Source organism: Gopherus flavomarginatus, chromosome 1 (genome assembly GCF_025201925.1).
Source record: "Gopherus flavomarginatus isolate rGopFla2 chromosome 1, rGopFla2.mat.asm, whole genome shotgun sequence".
NCBI lineage: Eukaryota > Metazoa > Chordata > Testudines > Testudinidae > Gopherus > Gopherus flavomarginatus.
The window spans coordinates 313810313-313829249 of NC_066617.1; the positions used below are offsets into that span (position 1 = coordinate 313810313).

The following is an 18937-nucleotide window of genomic DNA, read 5'->3' on the forward strand; positions in this document are numbered from 1 at the left end:
ATTCCATTCCTGCACTTGTGGCTTAAACACATTGCATTCTCTGTATTCTGGGGCGTGGTAGACACCATCCTGCCACAGCCACTACAGAGTAAACAGATAGCCACCTCCTCTGCTGCTGCTAATTGCTGGGCTATTGAGTGCTGAGATAAGAAGGCTGCATGAAAAAACAGCTCTCAGGTAGGCTGAGAACTGGTGAAGGGAGTTTTCTCAGCAGCAGATTGGTAGGAAGCTGCACAAGAAGTACTGGAGGAAGTAGTCCTGGGAAAGGCACCTGTGGACAGGTGGAGATAGAAAGCAGCCCAGGGAAGCAAGAAGGAATTGTAAGGAGCAGGTTTTAGCTTCTTCAACACAGAATTCCTGGGATTCTGCCAGAAGGGAAGGCAGGTGTGTGTTCTCCTACCCTCCTGAGAGAAAGGGATATGAAAGCCTCTCTGAGGAAAAGGTGGCAAGGACTATAAAACTCAGCCTGGGACTGATGACCTGATACAGGGTAACTGGACTTTTGCCCTGTGTGATTACTCTTTATTGCTTGAGGAGGGGTGAGATTATAAATGACCTGTGAGAAGAAGCTGACTGTCACAGGGACAGACTGCTGTCTGGTGGGGGAAACTGAGTTGGAGCCACTGCAACACCATGCCTGGCCATGAGAGGCTATGTTGGCAGGTAAGTGACCTGTGACATGGGGCCATGAAGGAGCCCGCCCAAACCTGGAGTGACTAGGGTTACCAGTTTTGGTTGAACGTTAGCGTTGCCAACTCTGACTGAAGTTATTCTGGGAGATTTCTGCCCCTCCCCCCCAACATGACATAATGTCATTTTCTTAAAATATCCTATAAAAATCTCCCAAACTGCTTTCAACAGTCACTGGGAGATCAATTCCAATTCCAGGCCAGTCCTGGAGGGTTGGGAACCCGATTGGATGTATTCCTGGAGGTTTCCTTACATGACAACCTTTAATTAAAGATTAAGCTTTAATTCCTGTAGACTCTGGGACAATCCTGGAGAGTTGGCAACCCTAGGAGTGATTTGGAGCGTTTCAGAGCTGCTCCAACTTACATACTGCTTCCATGGGGCCTTGGAAGTAGAGAATTTCTAGTTATGTCCCCAAATCCCACCCTTACATGGAGATCTGTGAACTGTGTTCACAGGGCCACTGCACAGGCAGTTCTCCAAGGGCCACTCCTGTCCACTCTAAGGCCCACTTCTGGTGCCAGAGCGCTGTAAAGGAGCCTTAGTAAACGAGAATCAACAACTGTTGTACCAGGTAACAGTGGACTGGGCCACACCTAAGATTGCCAACGTTGTATTTCAAATATAAGGGACTGTTTGTTAGCACACAACCCCCGTCTTCCTGATCTTGTCATTGTTAATAATAATAAGCAGTACTCCTTTACATTCGCCAGAGGTATTTCTTGCTGCTTTTTGCGGCAGTCAGCAACCCCCAATCTCGTTGTACAGAGATGAAAAAATCAAGGATATCCCTTGTACTAAAGGACTTTTGGCAACCCTATATACAGCACTGAGATTTAAAAGGAGCCTAACAGAGTTAGGTGCCCATATCCCATTGAAATTCAATGGCAATTGGGCACCCCACTCCCTATGGCACCTTTGATAATGCTAGACTAGAACTGTAAGCCAAGTTAGATGACATGGTGCCAGTGGCAACAGACAGGCCATCTACATTAGGGCTCTCAGTATTGCTAACACTAGTAGAGGACATCCCGTTCTGTTAACAGTCAAAAGATTTGAAAACCGTCTCTAATACAGACTGCACTAAAATACTCATCTAAGTATTACATTTTCTGAAAACTGTTTACAATTACTGCCAATCTAATATTTCACACAAGTTGTTTACTGAAAGCCCATATTTAGAAATGTGAGTGGCTGTGAGTTGCTGAACAGCAGAGCCTTTTTTGGCAGTTTGTGCGGAAGATGAGATGGAATGCAATGTGAGAACAAATACCAATTCTTAAATTGACAAAATACCCTTAAGAAAATAAAAGCTGTGCTATTATGCTTACTTCCTCTTTCTTGCTATTGGTTTTGCGTAATATTTGTTTTTTACCCCCACTAGCAAGCTAGCAAGCTGCAAGTTTTGGATAGCTAAAAGCAGAAGAAGGAAGTGTCTTACTGAATTAACTGAAAGGAATAAGAACTGAGGTAGGACGAAGTTAAATATATTTTTATATATATATATATATATATATATATACACACTTTAGTCTTTTCCTTAAAAGTAGATTAAGACTATTCAAAATAAGAGTAGGAGGAATTTTAGTTATGACTTGTTTCTTGCATCAAGTTTTGTAGTTGCTAGAAAAATTAAGCATCTACTCAATTCATCTATGCTAAAGCTAGTCTAGGGTGTTTTTCTTGAGAAGGGATATCCATGTAAGATTTTGTAATTAAAAAATATTTTGGAAGATGAAAGATAATAAACTAATGGCAGAGTCGACAAAGTGAATTTCCTTTGCTTTGTACTAGCAGCCAACTGTAGATTTTTGTCAACTGTAATCTTTAGGAGGGTGGGGATTGTGTTTGTGTGCGTATATGCATGTGTATGGGAAGAGTGAATAAAATGTCAATCATGTCTTGACAAATGTCCAATTTAATTCAGTACAATGTTAATTACAAATGAAATATAAATGAGTAATGTTTTCATAGTTCTGATCCTGAAAAGATACGTAGTATTCCAGTGAATTGTGACTTGGTTGGCCATTTAATGTTATTACATTGGGTTTTCTGACAAGGCAATGGCTAATGCAAGTTATATAACATTAATTAGGCTATGTCCTCACTGCCCATCTTACAATTGTGCAGCTGTGCTGATATAGCCATGCCGTTGTAAGGTACACAGCATAGTCGCTCTTTGTCGCCAGGAGAGAGCTCTACTACTGATGAAGCACTGTCCACACCGGTACTTTTTGTTGTTAAAACTTTTGTCGTTCAAAGGGGTGGGTTTTTTTTCACACTCCCGAGTGATGACCTTGCCTAAGTACTTGGCATTGCTATTCTGATAGTTCTGAGAACTCACACTAGAGCAGATCTTATTCAGACAAAATATATTTTGACTAAACAGCAGAGCATCTGTACTTCATATTTCATGGCGAGAAATTCATTTAGCAATGTGCACACTGTACTTCTGAAAAATTGATCCTACTTTGTAAGCAGCTCCCATTGATTTGAGTTGGAACTGTTGGTGCTCTGCACCTCTGAAAATCAGACCAGAAAACTTTATATTTACACATGTAATATGCATACCACTGTAACATACCCTATCCAGGAGTGTTCATTTCTATTAAAACATGGTGTGAAGTTATTTTCTATAAAGTACAGAAGTCTTAATATTGATAGTTATTTTATCAGATGTTTTAAGATCTACTTACCTACTTGAATAGGGGCTTGTGAATAGCTGAAGTCTGAGAAAGAGTTGTTTTAGTTTCTTTGCCTAATTTGTGTGTGTGGTAAGTGGGATCTGCCATTGATTTGTGTTTTTGTTTACACTAATTCTGGTCTCATTAATATCAGTGTAAATAAGGAATAACCACTAAAGCTAGTTGAAAAGATTGTGGCAAAACATATTTTCACTTAAAAAAAATGCAATTTAGAGAACCCTGAAATTTTGCAAAATTGTGACTATTTTACCAAAATCTTTTGACAGAAAATCTTGGTTTGTTTTTATTTCAAATTTATGGTTTCATTCAGGGTTTTCCTGTAGCCTGTAACATGATGAATGGCTGAGAGCGCATCAGTACAGTTAGCCCAGGAATTGGCAACCTTTCAGAAGTGGTGTGCCAAGTCTTCATTTATTCACTCTAATTTAAGGTTTCACGTGCCAGTAATACATTTTAATGTTTTTAGAAGGTCTCTTTCTGTAAGTCTATAATATATAACTAAACTATTGTTGTATGTAAAGTAAATAAGGTTTTTAAAAAGTTTAAGAAGCTTCATTTAAAATTAAATTAAAATGCAGAGCCCTCCGGGCCACTGGCCAGGACCCGGGCAGTGTGAGTGCCACTGAAAATCAACTTGCATGCCGCCTTTGGCACATGTGCCATAGGTTCCATACCCCTGGTTTAGCCACTTACCCCTCATGACTGAGGAGTTTGTTCATGACTGTGTCTGCAAGCAGAGAGAGCAGACTAGTTCTCTTTGCATCAGTGGCTTTTTGGGAGGATTCCCCAGCACAGCAGGTTACAGGTACTCTTTTTTTTTTTCTCTGAGCCCTATATCTGTGGTGGCTCTACTGCTGCATGATGGAGTAATTATTGATTGCACATCACCCACAGAAAGCCTGGCTGCATTTCCCTGTCCCCTCTGTTTTGCAAGATGAAAAGAGGGACTATATGCAGTAATTGTCTGTCCCCAAAAAGAGAGAGGATTTTTTTCTGACGCTGCTGAGTAGTCTGAGAGCTGTGTTAGTGGATCTGGGAGATGTCTGCTTGAAGCTTGCAAAGTTGTGTCTTCCGTGGAGCACTTCAGGGTGTGAAAAAGAAAGCAATCTTCCAGAAATTGTATGCAGCATGAACAGCCACAAGTGATGGTAGGGGAATCAAAAAAACACAATTTGCCTGAGGTAGACAACTCTGAAGAGGACTATTTCTGTGGGGCACAGTCAACCACTCCGGGTGCAAGTGGAGGTGAGGAGGGGGAGAATGGTGCATTTCCAGTTAGTCCAGCACCACATGAGGCTAAGCCTCAGCAGCAGGGCACTGGCCAGAGACCATCAGCATCCTCTGAAACCTTGTTCCACTATGCTGCTTCTGGAATAGATGTGGTTGATGCTGGTACTCACACTCCCAGGTGGGAGGAAGGTCACTGCCTCCATCTCTGCTGCGCATGGTTTTGATGGGAACTCTAAGTGGAAGGCAGTGCTCCCATGCTGCATTTCTCTCAGCAGCAAAAGTCACTACTATCTACAGTCCCGCCCCCCAATCCCCTGACAGTACCAGTGTCATTTGCTAACTCCTGAAAATGGAGGATGAGTCTGGGCGTGACCCCGAAAGGATGGGGATATCAGGGATGGTTAAAATCCATCAAGCACAATCAAAGAGTGCACATGATGCAACCACTTAGCTCAGAGCTTACAGAAAAGCAAACAGCAGCAAACTCCAGAGCAGAGGCTGACTGTGACACCACCGATATTTTCTATGACTTTGTCAGCTAAGTCCAGCAGCATTCCTCAACAGTACTTAGTGGAGTGTATTCAGAGGGGGCTAAAACATGAATGCAACCACCCTGTGACTGTGAAACCTGACCACAGTAAGCAAGGATGCTGGCTGTGGACATTCTTCCTTTCACCCGTGTGGAGGGAGATGGCTTCAGACACTTTGTGGCTGCAGCTGCCCCCAGGTGGCAGATCCCTAGCTGCCCTTCCTGGCAAAAAAGGAAATGCCAGATCTGTGTGCTGCTATGAGAAGTACAGAATAGTATAGCCTAGGTGGGCAAGTGCAGCAGAACACTGACATGTGGACCAGAGGTCAGATGACTTCCTACATGGCTGTTATGGCCTGCTGGGTGAGCAGCGGCAGCAGGAAGTCTAGCAGCAGCATTGGTACATATACCCTCACTCAACAGCATGCCATGCTTTGGGTGTCTGGGTTTGAAAAACAGCACACCTTCTGGAACATCTTGGATGTGCTGTGCTGTCATGGGTGGCACATGAATCGCTGGCTCGGGGAGGCTAGCCCCTAAGTCCACCCCGTCCACCTGCGGCCCTGCCCCTTCTGCACACCCCCAGCCCAAAGGCCCTCCTCAGCTGCTGGCCCTGTCTCCAGGCTAGTACTTCCCAGCCCCCAAGCGCCAGGGCCACAGCACAGGGGGAAGAGCCATAGAGTGGGAAGTAGCTGGAATGGGCCTTGGGGGCAGAGCATAGGCAGGGCCACAGTTGCTTGTTTGGGGCGGCTCAGCCTCCCCCAGCCTATAATACCTACTGCCCATGTGTGCTGTCATAGAGGGGTGGCTAAGGCCTAGGGTGACCAGATTCCCAATTTTATAAGGACAGTCCCAATATTTGGGGCTTTTTCTTAAATAGGTGCCAATTACTCCCTCACCCTGTCCCGATTTTTCACACTTGCTATCTGGTCACCCTACTAAGGCCCCCCAACTTCTTTGCTGTGTCTGTGGCAATGAACTACAGAGTAAATTGTGTGGTGTAGGATGGTGACTTCCAGTATGTCCCTTGCCTCACTTGCTGCTTCAATCTGATAGAGGGAAATTTTGGAGGAGGGATGCAGAGTTGCAGGGACTGTCTCAGTGGCCAATAAGCTATATGGTCACTTCAGACAGTCCTATGCAGTGTGCCACAACCTTAAAGACCAGCAGGAGTCACTCAAACTGTCATCCACCAGTTAGAACACTCCCTTTTACATGCTGGAACGGCTCTACGGGCAGCCTGCAAGCATTCTGCATCCATAAAGTAGAGGCAAGTGTAACCCACATACTTCCTGGGTGTGGTGCTCTGTCCCCTCGAGAGGCACCGAAATCACTTAGAGATTAATGAGTCTGCTACAGCCTTAGCTAAGGACCATGTGGCTTTTAGCTCCTGCAATAGAGGCTCATGCATTTAGCTTCAGAAGTCCCAGGTTCAGTCCTGACGACCAGGGTCTGTCAGTGTTACACAGCACAGACATCCTGTGACATCCTATGGCACACTGACCTCACAATTAGTCAGTGAGGATGACACAAGAATCAGCCAAGTAATTCCCTCACTGTGCCTGCTGAGGGGAGAGAACTGAGATGCATGCATATCTACTTCCAGGAATGGGATGACATCACTGGAGAATCACCAGTGCAAGTCATGCTGACTACTCTTCTGGTAAATTGCCATCTTCAAGGCATCAGGGGAGAGTGCTGCTGGGTGATAACATATCTAAACTCCCTGATTCAGTGGTTCCTTCCTGAGAGCAGAGAATGAGGAGGAAAGAATATGGCATTTGAAAAACAGATTGATGGAGGTAGCTAAAGTCTGCTCTGCTGAGTTTTTAATTTGCTGGGACTGGAGAGGTGGTGTTATGAGGAAACAAGCTTTTCTCTCCACTTATGCAATTTTTTTCTTCCCAGGTACTATGAAAATAGCAACAAGTTTTGGAGGACACTTGGTTTTACTGTTCCACATTCACAGAATAAATCCACATGTAGCTTTTCATAATTCCCCTCACATTGGTCTAGCTCTGGCTTCAGTGTGGAAGCCACACTGTAGGTGGGTGGAATGTGTGCATGTGGCATTTGCATGGATCTTAAGGGGGAATACTGGGATGAATTTGGATCAGTTCTACTATAACTGTAAGCAAGTCCACAAATCAATACTAGAAGTTATGCTGTTTGCTGGAATGGCTACCTTAATGCATTTCTGTAACTTAACTCTAGCATGAGGATAGGTTATTGACCTACTGCCCAAGCCCCAATGTGGAGGGCCAGTGGACTGCTTGTCTGCACCTTACACTTTGACCTTCTGGCTTCAGTAACCCTCCCAGGAGCCAAAACTCCCACAGGCATAGCTCTGTGTTACTGGAGCACACAAACCTTCCCAACGTCCACAGGGAAAGGAGTAAAAGTTAGGGATGATAAAAGTTCCCGTTTGTAGTTATGGAAAACGCTTTCCTAAATAAAACAACATTTGTTAGGAAATGAGTAAATCATTCCAGAACAATGACTTTAGAATATCTTTAGGTGCATAACAAAGAAGTCCTCGAGGAGACCCCCCACCCCAACCCTCAAGGCAGGAGGCTGAGGAATTGCATAGCATGATGGTGGTGTAGTAGGTGCCTACTATAACATATGTGTGTGGTTGCTGGGGCCCAGCATTGGGCAGTAATGTTATGGCTCTGCTCCTCAAGTAACAGCACTGTAACAAAGCTAATAACTAATGGATAAAAGTTTGAGGGCTCCTTTATTCCCCTTGCTCATTCTATGGGTCTGGAGGCAGGATGGACAGAATCAGGGTGATGGCCCCAGCCTGCCACTGGAAGAACTCCTTCTCTAACTGGGCATGAAGGTGATCTTGGGCATCCTCTACCTGCTTCTGTGCCACAGCTGCTCAGTCTGGCCTCAGACTAGAACTGCTGCCAGTCCCAGGCTGCAGTGGAGAGCAGCTCAGCCACCTGCTCCCTTGCTGCTTGCAGGCCCAGTCATGCCCAGTCCCACTCCTCCAAAATAGGAGCCAAGTGAGGTGTGTGGGCTGCACTAGCAAGGGAGCTGGTGCTGGGGCAGTGGCCCAACTCTGGTGCAGAACAGCATGGGGCTAGCAGCAATGGGTGGGAGGGGGTTGGGTTTCACCCCCTGCACCTCCCAGGTGCTGCCACCTGACATGGGACTAAAAGCTGTGGTCCCTGATTTCCATTCCTAGTACACCAAGCAGTCACTGTCATAGTGGTGCCAGACAGCCACATTCAGCTGCCCTGCCACCACAGTGAAGTGCTCACACCCTATGGTGCACTGGCAGTGCCTTCAGGAGCATCAGTAGGATCCCTCCTTCTCCCCACTTGTCCTTCCCATCTGACCTTCATCCCGTTCCTACCTTATTACTAGGGGCCTACCAAATACATAGCCATGGAAAAACATGTCACAGACTGAAATCTGGTCTCCCCATGAAATCTGGCTATTGTAGGTGGCTGTGGTATTGCCACCCTTTTTTCTGCTGCTGCTGGCGGCACTGCCTTCAGAGCTGGGTGCCCAGCCAGTAACCGCAGCTCTCTGGCCACCCAGCTCTGAAGGAAGCACCGCTGCCAGCAGCAGCGGGGAAGTAAGGGTGGCATGGTATGGTACTGCCACCTTTACTTCTCTGTTATTGCTGGCAGTGGCACTGCTTTCAGAGCTGGGTTCCTGGCAAACAGCCATCACTTTCCTGCTGCCCAGCTCTAAAGGCAACACAGAAGTAAGGGTGGCAATAATGCAATCCCCCTACAATAATTGTGTGACCCCACCCACCCACCTGACCCTGTTTTGGGTCAGGACCCCCATAGTTGAAACACCATGAAATATAATATTTAAATATCTAAAATTGTGACATTCAAGATTTTTTAAAAAATGCTATGACAGTGAAATTTACCAAAATGGACTATGAATTTGGTAGGGCCCTACCCATGGTTGCTTTCAGGTATGTGAAAGATTTTAAAGACAGCTCCCTCTCTCTTCCCTTTCCTGCATGGAATGACTAATTAATATCAAAATAGCCACTAGGGCACTTTCTGTTACAAGTCAAAATGTTTTGGTATTTCCATTCTGCAAGAAACTTTGAGGTTTTGCCCCAGTTCAGAACAAAACTTCAGGAAACCTTAAGGTTTATTTATTTAGGAAAAGAAATGTCATTTTTCAGTTAATTCTAATAACTATGATGAAATCAAGTGAGTTACATTGATGTGATCATAGCAGAATCAGAATCTGTTGTGACAAAGTTCCTCCTCTACCTTGGTGGGTCCTGCGCTTATTGGCAGATTTGCTCACCTCAGTGATCTCCCCCACAGTCTGGATCAACTCCTCCTGTGTCTGATCAGGAGTTGAGAGGTTTGGGGGGAACCCAGGCCCACCCTCTACTCCAGGTTCCAGCCCAGGGCCGTATGGATTTGCAGCTGTCTATAGTGCCTCTTGAAACAGCTGTGTGACAACTACACCTCCCTGGGCTACTTCCCCAAGGCCTCCTCCAAACACCTTCTTATCCTCACCACAGGACCTATCTCCTGGTGTCTGATAACACTTGTACTCCTTAGTCCTCCAGCAGCACACCCTTTCAGTTTCAGCTCCTTGTGTCTCTCACTCCCAGCTCCTCTCACACACTTCCTCTCCTCTGGCTCCTCCCCCATCTGACTGGAGAGAGCTCCTTTTAAAACCCAGGTGCCCTGATTAGCCTGCCTTGATGGGCTGCAGGTGTTCTAATCAACCTGTCTGCCTTAATTGGTTCTAGCAAGTTCCTGACTACTCTAGTGCAGCCCCTGCTCTGGTCACTCAGGGAACAGAAAACTACTCACCCAGTGACAGGTATATTTACCCTCTACCAGACTCCTGCACCCCACTGGCCTGGGTCTGTCACACTGTATTTTTAATAACTTTTCAAGGTGCCTAGAGCCTTGTGTAGACATCTTTATGCATCTAAGTCTAAAGAATTAAAAAGCAGGTAAGAGAGGTCCCTGCATAGAAGATGTACAACCACCAGCAGTGCTGCCTAGTGGTCAGGTGGTGGTTGGCAGAACATCTCCCCATTGAAGCACATTCCTGTCCTTCAGAACCCTCATCCCTAGAGTTTCCAGTTCTCCCCTATAGCAGAAGGGCTTTGAGAGCTAGGTCCTTGAACAGCCAATCTTTTCCAGCTGGCCTCTCGCCAGAGGTGAAGGCTCTTCTCCTTGTATTGTCCACTCAAAGTGGGTAGAGGAACCCAGGTCCATCTTCTTCACTGTGCTTCAGTCCTGGGTGCAATGATGGGCAGCCTGTGGTGGCAAGCCACTGCCCCTTCTCCCCAGACCACTTCCTACCCCAGTCTCCTTCAGCTTCCCAGAGTAAATCACTCAGTCAAGGTTCTGACCCTCACACTCCATTCCCTGCTTCTTTTTTGTGGGTGTGCACAGGGTTACATTGTCAAGTCCTGGGCAATGAGCTTGTGGGTAGTACTTTCTCCTCAGATCAGCCATCCACTGCCTACCTCCGAACTGCTCTGCTTCCCTTTTAAAAGCCATGCCTTCAGGTGGGGCTGCGTGGGCCCAGAGCTGATTCTTAAATCCTTGCTCTCCGGTGTTGGGTTTGTATATCCCATATTTATTTCAGAAATGCTTTAGTGATATGACTGTGAGTTCATCCAGAGTTTACTGGAATAATTATTAAGGATTGGGTTCAGCTCTCATTGAAATCAAAGGAAAGATTCTTGTGACAATGGAATGACTTCAGTGAGAGTTGGATTGAGATTTAAGGAAGGAGAATGTCCCATAATGTGCATAAACCCTAATCTGCACTAGTATTTGTCCCTGAGGCTTTCTTTGACACTTAAAAGCATCAGATAATTAGGTGAGCCAGAGTGCAGAATCACGGCCAGTTCCTACAAGCTGGTTCTGTTATTACAGACAACTATCTAGTATCCTAAAAGCCAGCTGGCACAGGAGGGCTCAGCAATGCAAACAAGTTTTTGTAGTTGCTCTCAGCTAAAGCACATAAACTAAAGAGCTTTCCTGACACACATTACCTATAGCACCTGAGGCCTGCTCAGGGCCCCCCTTAGTACTGTGGAACCCAATTGGTCCATGATCTGAACTTCGCTTATTTCATCCTCCCTGTTACCTCAGACAGGATCATGCCACAGCAGGTTGTCAATAGCTCTGAGCACAGGGCACTCACTTGCTATTTGACCTTCATCAAGGTACTTAACCTCCCTATTCCTCTGTTTCCCCATCTTACTTCACAGGCTTAATTCATTAATACTGATAAAGCTAAGCATTGCTACATGAGAGTGCCTCCTAACCAGGAGCGGCTTTAGGTATTTTGCCACCCCAAGCATGGCAGGCAGGCTGCCTCAGGGCATGCCTGCGGGAGGTCCTCCAGTTCCGCGGCTTCGGCATACTCGCCACCGAATTGCTGCCAAAATCGCAGGACCGGTGGACCTCCTGCAGGCAAGCCACCAAAGGCAGCCTGCCTACCCCCCTCACAACGACCAGCAGGGTGCCCCTCGCGGCTTGCCACCCCAGGCACACGCTTGGCATGCTGGTGCCTGGAGCCACCCCTGCTCCTAACCATATGTATGTCAATGCAACTCTCCAGTTCTATCGTTGCTGTTGTTGAATGGTTGGCTGGTTGTTTTTGTAAAGCAAATACTTCTAATCTTAGCAAAATAAACCATAAAACTTCTCTACTTGGAGTATTTTGGGCTAGTTTCTATCCCTGTAGAAGGGGAAGGCCCATCCGTGCAATCCCATAAGGGGGAAAATCCTGTCCCTGATTCCATTCAGACAGACATCATATACAGGTGAGTTTTTTCAGAGGGGAAAAATTGAACTGCCTGAAATACCTTTGATACCATAGGATTTATCTTTCTTTTCAGTAGGGAGTTCTACCAGAACACTTCTCTTCTCATTAGGGGGGAATTAAATAGAGAAGAATTTCTCTATTAGGATTCAGTCTCTGAAAGTTGAGGCCTATGGAGTACAGTTGTCCAGCTCCCTGAGGCCCAACTGAGGAAAGCACTTAAGCATGAGTGTAAGTTCCTTTGAATTCAATGAGATCTAAGCGTGAGTTTAACTGCTTTTCTGAAAGAGCCTGTGATCCACACAGTTCTAACAGCTACAGGGTGCAAGGAGCCAGGTAAGTGTTGGCTATCCTAGGTCAGGATCCCAGTGTACATAGGATCAATCACGTCTTAACCTGCCACTGCCTGTGAGTTGGTAGATATTATTTTCATTTCCAGATTGATAATTTGAGACATACTTAAATGAAGTAGCTTCCTTTTCCAGAGCCACCCAGCAAGTTAGTTACAGAGCTTGGAACAGACCTCGTAATGCCCTGAGTCTTGTGCTCTATCAACAAGAACATACCCATTTTCACTGTTTACAGTGGGACAAATGAAAACACCTATTTTTCAGTCATTTTCTGATGTTTTTTTTTTCGGGGATGGGGATGGGGGATTAAAATTGTCCAGACTTGGTATCTGCCCAAAGATGAGTATTTCGGGAGATGCTGAGAAAAAATACTTCAGCCATCTTACATATGTAAGAGTAAAGTGACCCATTTCCCCATGACTGATCAACCAACCAAAATATTCTGTAGCTTTTATTTATTTAAAAACACTGCTCTGGCTGGGGAGGAGAAGCTGAAATTTAGTAGGGAAATAGCTCTTAGTGAGAAACCATTCATTTTAGTGTTCCAGTGAACACTGATTTTTATCTGATTGGATTATGACCTATTAAAATCACTCTGCACTTGTACAGTACAAATCCTAATCAGAAAATTCTACAGAACTGTAAAGTGTGCAGCTGTGGACAGCCATTCGGTTCACATGTGAGTGGCTGATTTATGGCAGCTGAGCATTTAATTCTTTGGAGAAGCGAATGAGGCCAGGACTTCATGTTCACTGTGCACATTATGACAGTGAAAAATACAGAATAAAGATATATAAGTAATAGGAAGGAGGAAAGGGAAGGAGGCATAAAATCAGGAGAAACTTTTAAAATGATTAAACATGACATTTGACAGCAAAATCTCAGTTACTGAAAATACACAAGTTTTGGATATATTGCATAAAAATGAGGCTGACCATTTTTACTGGAATTCCCATAGCTAGAACACACACCTCTGCTCACTAGAAGGAAAAAGTGGTAAAACATAAGGGACTACATAAAAGTTAGTACAGAAACTGGTTGACAAACTTCAAGTGAAATATTTTCCTGTTGGAAATTGACAAAATCCCATTTTCCATGGGGGAAAAATACCAACTTCAACATAATCTTCTACCAGGAAAATCTCTACATAAAACACTTTGGTTTGGGTCAACCCATCATGTACTTGAACTGATGTGTTACCTTCTAGGAGTTATAGTTCTGGCTCCCTCATGTTCTGAATCTTCCACAGAGACCATGCTCCCTGGCTGGATTGCATCTTCCATCATGCACCACAGTCTTTGTCCCTGTGGTTGAATCACTGCAGAGCATCTTGTGAGTCCCATGGGGCCACAGCAGGAGATTGTGGTGCATTGTGGAATTAAGCCTCATAGCAGAGAATGTAGTCATAATGGACCTGGAACTGCAAAGCCTATTAGACACCATGACAGTACAGATGAACACAGAGATTAACATCAACACAAAATAAAATATTTTGAGATTTAAAAATAGAAATGTTTTGGAACTTTTCATGCCACAGAAAAGTTTAGATATTGACTTTTGCTTTTGTCCTGAATTGGAGTGAAATGTCCAAATACCAGAATTTTCAATGGGATAGAAATTCCATTTTTGATCAGCTCTATTACCAACGTCGCATCTGCCAGTCTGACTCAAGATCTCCCATCCACAGAATGACCAGTGATAACTTGCTTATTTTGCATGATCAAAGAAAAGCACTGCATCAGGTGCTGCAGCTGTTGGCACTGCACTCACCTTTAGAAGACTGAAACTTGAAGCTTTTACTTGAAACTTTAGCTTTTGTATTGCCAGACAGCAGGTACTATCCATAAACTGCAATAACAATGACACTTAGCATATATAGTGCTTCACATTTTGAAGTTCAGTACAAACATTAACTGATCTGTATTCACTGGGGCATGGTGAATAGTTATTAATTTAACTAGCTTTTATTTTTCCACTGCTATTTACAGCTTTTAACTTTCAGTCAAAGGGTTGCAATGCTGACTTGAGGGATGATGCGGCGTAAATTTCATAACAAGTTTTTTTATTTTCAGGAAGCCAGAAGACTCAAACGTGACTGAATTAGTTTCAGAGATGTGCCAAAATGACAACGCCACCAACACGTCAAACTTGGACAACTGTTCTATTGATGACTTCAAGCATGCTGTTTATCCCACAATATATGTCACAATATTTGCCTTAAGTATCTTTGGAAATGGCCTTTCCATATATGTTTTCCTGAAGCTTTACAGGAAAAAGACTCCAGTGAATGTTTTCATGCTGAACTTGGCTATTTCAGACCTCCTGTTTGTGTGGACTTTACCCTTCCGGGCCACCTACTACTTGATGAAATCTCAATGGGTATTTGGGGATATATTTTGCAGGATTGTGTCTTATAGCTTGTATGTCAATATGTACTGTAGCATTTATTTTCTAACTGTGCTGAGCATTGTTCGTTTTGTGGCTATTGTTCATCCTTTCAAACATTTGAAACTAACCACCATCAAGTATTCTAGAATCATATGTGCGGTGATATGGGGTTTTGTGATGACAGTTAGCAGCGTGCTGCTGTTCAAGGAACGCTTCGGCAAGGACTACCCATGCAAGTGCTTAGATCTCCAAGAAGAGACTGTACAGAAGCTGCTTGTGATGAACCATGTTGTCCTGACAGTGGGCTTCCTCCTCCCATTTTGCACAATAATTTGCTGCTATGTGCTTGTGATCAAAGCTTTGCTTAAGCCCAGGGTTCCGAAAGCGAAGGTAAGAGCTTCTCATAAGAAGGCAGTGTCAACCATCGTCATCACTTTATTCATGTTTCTGCTTTGTTTCCTACCATATCACATACTAAGAACTGTCTACTTGCTGGAAAAGTGTAAGGCCTTTATGGCCAACTGTTGCAATTTGCTGGCTAAAGGGGCAGTCATCACTCATTCCCTTGCTGCAATGAATAGTTGCCTAGATCCTGTACTCTATTACTTTGCGGGAGAAAACTTCAAAGAGAGACTCAAAAGTATATATAAAAGGTAGAGGGTGAAGAATCAAATGGACATTCCTTATTGGGAGTATTTTCTAATGATCAAACCCCAGGACTGGAGGTGAAAGATCATGGGTTTTTTAATGTATGCCGCTGACTTGCCATGTGACCTGGGGTGAATCACGTAACTCTGTGCCTCCATTTCCCTATCTCCAAAGTGGGGCTATTCAGAGTGGCTAGTATCTCAGAACACCGTGTGAATTTTCTTCATAAACGGTTGTAAAGGGGTCCAAGATCCCACCCTGGGATTATGCCTATTTCTCTTCCACTGAGTAAAAACCAGCCAAAAAGAGGCTTTTGTCCTTAAGAAGCCCTCTACTCCAGAGGACTTCATTTACTGGTAACACAAACTGACAAAATAGACCTTTAATACTGGGAAACAGACTGGGTCTGTGGTTTTGTCATCTCCAAACTCTTGCTTTTCTCTCCCCAAAAGCACCCACAAGTTCCTTGCATTCTGGATCCACCTGTTCCTCAAAACTGGGATTACTGGTCCCTCCCTCAAAGTTGCCTATCCATTGGCTACTCCAACCCTCAGAGCATAGTCTCAGTGCTTTTCAATACCCTGATCCCTCCCTAGGCATTACTGTTAATTTCAGGCCTCTTTTCTTTAGTAATGCCTTTTTGTTCCCTTTCTCATCCAGGGAGCATCTTTAGACTGCTCAGGCATCCTTTTTATTGGGATCAGGTGCTGCATCACTAACTGGCCAATAAGCCACCACTGAGAGTACCTAATTGCTCTCAGGTGGGGTTTAGGGGGCCATTGTAGGCCAGTTAAGCCTCGATTCGCTTTGAAGGGCTACTTGCCCCAGGATAAAAGGGTGTGGAGAAACTCGGATGGATGATATTATAGAAATGCAAAGTATAATTTTCAATAACTACCACTGAGATAGCTTGAGGGGAGGGATAGCTCAGTGGTTTGAGCACTTGAGCTCCAGCTCTAGCCTCTCCACTGTTAATGTACCAATCAGACTGCATTATACAGTCCTAGTCTGCCCCTTGGATAATGCTGGCTTGGAAAATTTGTTTTAGTCTGAAAATAGGTAGGTGAGAAAGCTCTGTGGCTAGGTTTACAGGATTGGATCCATGAACTCACTGGGCATTTGTATAATTGAATTCTAAAGTTCCTTGTGAATAATTTGACTTGTGTATAAAGGATTCCTGTCTCCATATCAAAAGGCCCTTTTATAAGGTGCTATACACCTAATTACAGTAGAATAAAGTGGGGAAATATTCAATAAATTGAGTGGACAGAATATCTGAATATTTGCCTCTGCCAGTAATCACTCTGGGTTTTTACCCCAAATGCCCACTGTCACGCTGCAGTTCTTGTGTGTGTTCATAAAGGGGGATAAAAGAAACATTCTTTACATATGGATATGCTATGCACTTGCCTACTTTTTTATTAACTTTTACTGGTTGTTGCTGTGATGTTTTTATTGAGAAAACTATTGCACAGGTTGAATACAAATATTTCTCATGGTTAAACTCCTGGGCTCAGGAACAAGTATACACTCAACAGAGAGCACATAGCAACACCAGTCCTCTTCCCACAAAAGTTGAAGCAACAGAGAAATGGCTTTTAGAAGCATGACAATGTCACAAAAACCAATGGGATTTCATTAAGCTGATCAATAAAATGATCAGGAACATTAATCAAAATTTTCAGAACATGTAAATATGAAGCTATTCCTTTTTCTGTGTTTTGGGGTTTGTTTGAGTTTTAGGAAGGATCAACCTCATCCTTATAGAATGTTGGTTGCAAAATGAATTCAGTAACCACAGCTGCATAATAAGCCACACCTACATACATCATTAGGACTAAAGCTTCCATCCTTTATTTTCAAAAGCACAAGTCTCTTTCACGGGAGATGAAGAAAATTGTTCTTTGCTATAGAAAGACCCTAAGTTGCAACTGGTCACAAGATACCAGTATATTTCCACACTTATTGTGCCTTATCTTATTTCTAGTTAAATCAAACCACTCCCATTTATGTCAGTGGAGCAGCACGGAGACCTCAAACCACCCTCAAGAAAAATTGTTGATGTATTTGCTCAATTGTAACCTATTTTCTTCAAGCACAAAAGGTTCCAGAAGATCTAACGCTAGGGAAAATTTTAAGCTTTTATAATCTAGAGGGGGACAAAAATAATAGACAAATCAAAATTTCAAATTTGGATAATTTTTAAAAAAATGACCTGTAACTCCAAACAGATTGATGTGCTTTCTACAACCTTTGAGAAATTTGTCCTTTATCATCACAATAAACCTACCTATTTTCAGACTAAAACTAATTTTCCAAGCCAGCATTATCCAAGAGGCAGACTGGGACTGTATGATGCAGTCTGATTGGTACATTAACAATGGAGAAGCTAGAGCTAGAGCACAAGGAAATATTGCTCCTCATGTTTATCTTTTATTTGCATATCCCCAGAAAGGGAGTGGTCACAACTATATTTGTTGAGTGGCCACACGAAATAGCATAACACATTCTAAGGGAATATTTGCATGCCTGTGAGCAGCTGTGTTTGCCTCGTGTCTTCATAAATGGGAAGCATGCTAGTGCCTCACTAGAATTACATCACATGCCCTACAGTGTAAATTCTCTTTTTCTGTATTATAAAAAAGGCCTATATATTTAAAATGGAAACTTTTACAGTTTAAAGAATATATTAATTGGCCAAATGCTGACACCCCTCCCCGAAAGATATGATAAAAAAAATCTAATAGGAGTTGAAGAACTTAGATTCTCTCATATGCAAATGATAAAAAAAATCATTCAAAGAGTCACTTTCTTCTAACAGGGCACTTTATTAGAATAAGAAATATAAGATTTTCTTATTCTCTCTCTTTCTCAGCTTCCCTGTACCATCTCTGGCTATAACCTTTCACAGTCTACCTCTGGCTTAGTTTCTGAACTAGCACATTATGATTACTGATTTATCATTTTGGTGGATGAATGGAAAAATTAGGGGGAAACATTGTTTCGGGTCAACCTGAAATGAACATTTTTCAGTGAACTGAAAAAGTAAAAAAAAAAAAAAATCATTTAGAGTTGAACAAAATGTTTCATTCAACCCAAAATGAAATGTTTTGTTTCATTTTTTAATTTTTTTTAATCTTTTAAAAAAATAAAAATTGAAGTAAAATTTGAAATGAAAAGTCATATTGAACTGAACAATTGAAACATTTCTAAAATGTAAAAACAAAACATTGAGACATTTTGGAGGTATTTTTATTTTTATTTTTTAAGAGAATAATTTGGCAAATTCAGCGCAAATTTGTGAAATGTTTCAGTTTATCCAAATCTGCATTTTTGGGGCATGAAAAAAAGTTTTACCCAAACAATTTCACCCAGGTCTTCTCGCGATACGTATCCTCACTCCCTGAGCCGTCTGGGAAGGGTGGGATACCTGCAGTGCTGTAATGCACGACTTTTGAGCAGTTGATCCACATAATCCATGGAACAACTGTCCACAGCTCCCTACCTTTCTTGACCCACTCATCCCCCACTTAATGGATCTGGGACTCCCCTGAGCAGCTTGGCTAAGCTAAGATAAAGCTAAGGCCTACGACCTACCATTTCCGCTA

General features: G+C 43.3%; 1 protein-coding gene across 5 annotated transcripts; it reads left to right on the plus strand.

The window, feature by feature from the left end:
* The first annotated feature begins 245 nt into the window (after positions 1-245).
* On the plus strand, positions 246-18331 carry CYSLTR2 (cysteinyl leukotriene receptor 2). Of its 5 annotated transcripts, none has more exons than XM_050950375.1 (4): positions 246-663; positions 2075-2160; positions 7063-7201; positions 14366-18331. In XM_050950375.1, the coding sequence occupies exons 3-4, from the start codon at positions 7068-7070 to the stop codon at positions 15336-15338; spliced, it is 1107 nt and encodes a 368-aa protein (XP_050806332.1). In that variant the 5' UTR covers positions 246-663; positions 2075-2160; positions 7063-7067; the 3' UTR covers positions 15339-18331. The 5 variants fall into 5 exon arrangements, with proteins under 5 accessions (XP_050806332.1, XP_050806371.1, XP_050806361.1 ...); XM_050950384.1 differs by lacking the exon at positions 246-663 and adding an exon at positions 1889-1949; XM_050950414.1 differs by lacking the exon at positions 7063-7201.
* Positions 18332-18937: the final 606 nt, after the last annotated feature.